The 6000-nt window shown below is 42.9% G+C and overlaps 1 protein-coding gene across 1 annotated transcript in view; it reads right to left on the reverse strand.

Moving 5' to 3' along the window:
- Positions 1-6000, reverse strand: part of LOC308094349 (disco-interacting protein 2 homolog C-like) — a 297759-nt gene that overhangs the window by 57324 nt on the left and 234435 nt on the right. The window contains 1 exon segment of the mRNA XM_080440954.1: positions 1831-1940. Within this exon segment, the coding sequence (XP_080297080.1) occupies positions 1831-1940 (110 nt within the window).

Raw genomic sequence — 6000 nt, forward strand, 5'->3', positions numbered from 1 at the left:
CGTGAAACAAGCATTGGTGTTGCCACATCCGCGAAACAAGCGGACCATCCGTGAAACAAGCGGACCATGATGCACTTTGGGTGCTCTTATCCCCCCGACGGGTGTGGTCTAGTACATTATAATTGCCCTCTATAACTAATTATTTATTTTTTTAAAAACCTTAAATATTTTATTTGTTTTAGAAACAGTTCATGTTTTACTCATTTGTCCATGTGTGGTCCAGCCCTATGGAATGTATGGAATGCAGGTGCAAATAAAACATTTAAAATATTGATTTGATGTTCATATTAAACTTATATAGTATTAATTGGTTATTATTTTCACATGCATTCCATAGGGCTGAACCACACATGGACAAATGACATCATCAACTTGCGACGGGCATTGTCCCTATTGAGTGAAAGATTAACTGTTTCTAAAATAAATAAAATATTTAAGGTGTTTTTAATTTTACACTTTAGTTATAGAGGACAATTATAATGTATAAAGGCATATTTGGCTTATTAGCCAGGGATTCTTTTAACACTTCAACAAAGAAATATCACTTATGTAGTTCCATTAAATGTGTACTGAGCAGGATTTAGCCCCCTGAAATTGCGTAAACGTATCCTAAAATTATACGACTCAATCGTTACTTACAGCCTACAGTAGCAGTTGTTTAACAACCAAACAGCCAATTACAATGTGCCTGTCCCGACATGTACCCCCAGGCTATGGGAAAGATTCTGCTCAGAAACACACAGCCATCCCCTTTGGGTTATGGGGAAAATGTCACTTTTGTAAGTTTGTTTTTTGCAAGTATGTTTTTACAGGTAACAAGCAGCAGAAAGCGACACAATGCACTTAATACTCAAATACTCCAACATTGCTGGCTGAAGGCGGGCATTCAAGATAATAAGTAAATGTGTCTTAACCTGGTACTAAATACTGTATGCAAGAGGTTGCATGTTTGTGTACGTATCATGCATGTATGCAAAATACGTCTTACACAGAAGACTATCTCAGTGGTTCTCAAAGTGGAGTCCAGGGACCCTCAGGGTTCCTTGAGGGGGTTTTAAATGGACCCTTACACACACATTTATGGGGGTCCTTGAAATTAAAAAAAGTTTGAGAACCACTGGACAATGTAAATTGTAGCAGCATCTATATTCTCAACTAGCAAAAAGTAACACGTCCTGAGACAGGGCAATTAAGAAAAACAGATTAAGTACAATTTGTAAATGTCGAAAAAAAGAGAGAAAAAAACCTGTCTAGACCGTAATTGACACACACAAAAAATGAAACCCCAATCATTTTCCAATCACTCCTTCATTACCACTCTATCCATCTTCCTCAATATCTACCTCTGTCGCAATCAGGACAGAGAGAAATACGAGCGCAATTACTGTACAGCACGGCTGCTTATGGGGGACAATCGGCACAAGCTGAAATGAATCAGGGGAGATTATGGGAACGGCTGGCGTGCGTGTGGAGGTAATTACAGGCCCTGGAGCGCTATTGATCGGTAGTTTGATCGGGAACGGCGAGGCAGAAATTAAATTGGCGAAACGGTTTAGATACTGTATGCCCTGATGGGTGTGTGTGTGTGTGTGTGTGTGTGTGTGTGTGTGTGTGTGTGTGTGTGTGTGTGTGTGTGTGTGTGTGTGTGTGTGTGTGTGTGTGTGTGTGTGTGTGTGTGTGTGTGTGTGTCTGTGTTTGTGTGAGTGTGTGTGTGTGTGGGGGGCTAATTAGCACATAAACCTTCGGTTCAAGTTTCTTATTATGGATATTCAAAAGATGTGTGCTGTGTGTGTGTGTGGGGGGGGGGCTTGTTTGTTTGTGCAGCAGTACCTCGATATAGGCAGTGTCCTGGTTTGCATCTTTGACTGGTGGGAACCAGTCTCGTGGAGGTTTGGAGAGATGCTTGGACTCTGTAACGAACCACAGCACCTTGGGCCAGCCTGCACACACACAAACGGGACAAAATAAACATCCACCTCACTTTGGACCAAGAAGTTAGTAGCCCCACTAGCGACAGGGCTCTAAGTATATGGCAGTGTGTGTCTGTCTGTCCGTCCTTCCGTCCGTCCGTCCGTCCGTCCGTCCGTCCGTCTCTACAACACTTTTGTCTCAAATAATATTATCTTGAAAACTATTGGCTGGACTGCCTTTCATTTAACACAAACAATTAGGCCAAAAGGTCCAATTGAACGAAAGATCATTTAAAAAATGTATTGGGATGGATTGCAACGAAACTTAAAAAGGACCACTTCGCCCAGTTTTCTTAGTCTTCATACAGCAGAGCTTTCGCTGAGCTCCCCCCCCCCCCACCACCACATCTACACCCCCCTAGGTCGGTGGTTACCAAACACTCTGGGTCGGGACCCATTTGTGGGTCACGGACCAATTTTTATGGGTTGTGAGCAAATATCCACTTATTTTTTTGTTTTCCTGCATTTTTTTATTAGTATTGTTTCAAAGGATTTTCTAAAATGTCCAAAAGAATTCACATGTTTTCAAGAATTAAAAACAAAATTCAAAGATTTTGCTGAAGAATTGCAAAAAGAAATACAATAAAATAAAATAAATCCATAAATTAGGAAAATAAGTGGTGAAAATAGCCGATCTACAAGTTCACGACGCGTTGTGAGCTTGTAGATCTGCTATTTTCACTTGCTTGGGTCCTGGGGGAGAGACATCAAATGTCTCTTTTGGGTCTAAATAGCTTGGGAACCACTGCCCCTAGGTTCGACAAACAGCCTTTGGACTGCTGTGTTAAGTGGCCAGATGGGTGTGCCGTACCGTGGGCATGTTTATGTGTGTTCCGGCTTTGGAGAGATGGAACCAACATCAAGCTCTTATTTATCCGTATCACAATGAAAAAAGAAAAAAATACCACTGCCATAGTGGTAGTGATCTTCACCCATTAAAAGAGGGGGAAGCAGGCCCGGACGGCTAGCCTAGGTCCGGGCACTTAGGCTCATAAGTAGCCTGACAAGCGCACTGCAGGATCGAGTCCCGTTCTCGGAGGTCTTTGCTGCATGTCTCTCGCCATCTCTTTCTCCCTGCTTCCTGTCCGTCTCCACCATAAACTATAAATAAAGGCAAACCCCCCCCCCCCCCCCCAAAAAAAACTGAGGAAGCATCTCATTTTAGATTTTAGCGTTGGCTATTCAAAAATAGCAGATATACAAGCTTGTACGTCTGATATGTTTGGAGCATTTTTTTTTTATCTTGAAAGTGTGCAAACTGCTGATTTAGACGGTACCTGTAGAATCAGCCTCAGGTCTTAATGAGTTAAAATGATGTTAATGACTGAGAGGAGATTAAAGCACACGATCAATGAGTACAATTCTGGTCCTTAATGAGCTGCTTTCCTACACACACACACACGCATTTGCATGGATGGGCACACAAACAATAACACACACACACAGACACACAAGCAGGCATGGATGCATCGAGTTATTGAGCGGGCGCGCACAGATTACATGCTCGCACACACACACGAGTAGACACAGACAGTCACGAACACACACACACACACACACACACACACACACACACACACACACACACACACACACACACACACACACACACACACACACACACACACACACACACACACACACACACACACACACACACACATTTAGTTAATTGTTAATCCATGCTAAGAGAATAGCAGGAGAAACATTGGCGTCATGTTGCTATTTATACAACCATTACTGAGAACACTGGACATTAATCACCAGCACATCTTTCTCTCTCCCTCTTTCTCTCTCTCTTTCTTCTCTTCTCTCTCAATTTGTTCAACTCTTCTGTCTCTCTATTATTCTGTCTCCCCCCTTCTTGCTTTGTCTCTCTCTGCCACTCCCTCATCCCTCTCTCTCTCTCTCTCTCTTTCGTCCACTATTCTCTTTTTCTCTCTCTCTCTGCTGTTTCTGACTGATTGATCTGTGCTCGCCCACATTTGAAAACAGTCTATTCTCCTCTTTGCCTCGGTCGTCCGCTCTCCTCTTTTCTCCCCTGTTCTCTCTTGTCCTCTCCTCTTTTCTCTTCTCACTCCTTTTCTCCTCTCCCCTCCTCCTCCACCTCGTCTTCCTTTCATCGGCTCCTCTTCCATTACTGAGTCTGTCCTTCTATTACAATCAGTGACTCCATTCATCCTACAGAGAGAAATACTATTCTGTAACAGGAGAACACGTTCAATAAGCACTGTGTGTGTGTGTGTGTGTGTGTGTGTGTGTGTGTGTGTGTGCGTGTGTGTGTGTGTGCGCGTGCGCGCGCGTGCGCGTGCGTGTGCGCGTGCGTGCGTGCGTGCGTGCGTGCGTGCGTGCGTGCGTGCGTGCGTGCGTGCGTGCGTGCGTGCGTGCGTGCGTGCGTGCGTGCGTGCGTGCGTGCGTGCGTGCGTGCGTGCGTATGCATGTGTGTTTCTTTGCACAGTGATGGAAGAAGTACTTACATTTCTTACTTAAGTAATAGTACAAATACTCTGTGTTACATGTAATAGCCCTGCATTGAATTATTGGCATCCAAATATACATAAAAGTACCAAAAGTAAAACTACTCGTTATGCAGAATGTCTCATTTCACACGTTTATACATGTATAAAATCGAGGGCTGAAGTGGTTAATGTATGTTTTGTAATAACAAACCAGATCTGCAAAGTAACTTGTAAATAAAGTTTAAAAAATAATTGTAGTGGAGTTAAAGTACAACATTTGCCGCTGAGATGTAGTGAAAATTGGAAATACTCCAGTAAAGTAAAAAATACCTCACAATTGTAAGTACAGTACTTGAGTACAAGTACTTAATTACATTCCACCACTGTGTGCACGCGTGCATGGAGTGTGTGTTTGTGTGAGTGTCTCACTAGCGTCTGACAAGACCTCTGCAATCTGACATTACTCAAACAGTTCCCATAGACTTACAATGGTTACTCAATCGTCAAGCACCGAGTGGTGCAGCTGACGCGTTTCATTGTGTTTCATTTCAGTGTAATGATAATACGTTAACAGGATCATGTTAACACGATCATGTTAACACGTTAACATGATCGCCTGTGCCACACCTACGCTACACATCAAGGCGTACACCTAAGAAATCTGAAATAACAAATGAACTTAGTGAACTTAAGAGGCAGGAGTGGCATTGTGTGAGGCTACAGTGGTCAGATGTGCTATAGCGCTATAGAGCAACATGACACCCAAGACTTACAGTAGAACATTTTCCAGTGACGGTAAATGAAGAGGCAGGTATGGCGTGTCGCGTTGAGTGAAGTGCCATGACACAAGCTGTGAAGCACTGTTAAGCTACACACTCTATACTTATCCAGAGAGAGAAAAAGAGATTAAAGTAAATGTTGTAGGATAACTATGTTAACTGAGCCGAGGTGCATAATCACCCTGAATGGCTTTAAATTTCAATAATGACTACCTCCCCATACATTATTCCCCTTATTACACGGCTCCTTAATAAATACATTAATAAATTGACCCAAAAGTAACAACAAAACGAAGTATTTCCTTGCTTACGGCAAAGAAAGTATTCCATAAGTTTTGGGCTGGGCGGACAAGTTCGCCTCGGAAAACAAATGACAGTGGTCCATAAGGTCGCCCCAAAACACACTCTGCCCCCATTCTTTACCACCGGATTTGCGTATAATACCGCCGGATTTGCCCCAGGGTGACTGTGTTTTGGGGCGAGCGTTTTGATATTCTTGCGTCTGTGCGCCACGATAAACAAGGAAGTGTAGAGGATCAAATAGAATCACTTTTCGGTCATTGCATCGTCTATTTCTCACTTCAAATGTTTTCAAAAACATTCTTGAGAGCAACGTTTAGTTGTAAATGACATCGTTTGTTTGTTTACATGGCTGTCATGTTGGATAAAGCATAAAACCAAGCAGCGTGAGCAGGTGTTCTGAGTCTCTGATTAGAGATCAGAGAGCTCATCGGTCATTATCCAGAAATAATGACCGATGACTGACCAATCAGAATCGAGCATTCAACCAAG

This window comes from Gymnoscopelus braueri (assembly GCF_963280865.1).
Source record: "Gymnoscopelus braueri genome assembly, chromosome: 10".
NCBI classification, from domain to species: domain Eukaryota; kingdom Metazoa; phylum Chordata; class Actinopteri; order Myctophiformes; family Myctophidae; genus Gymnoscopelus; species Gymnoscopelus braueri.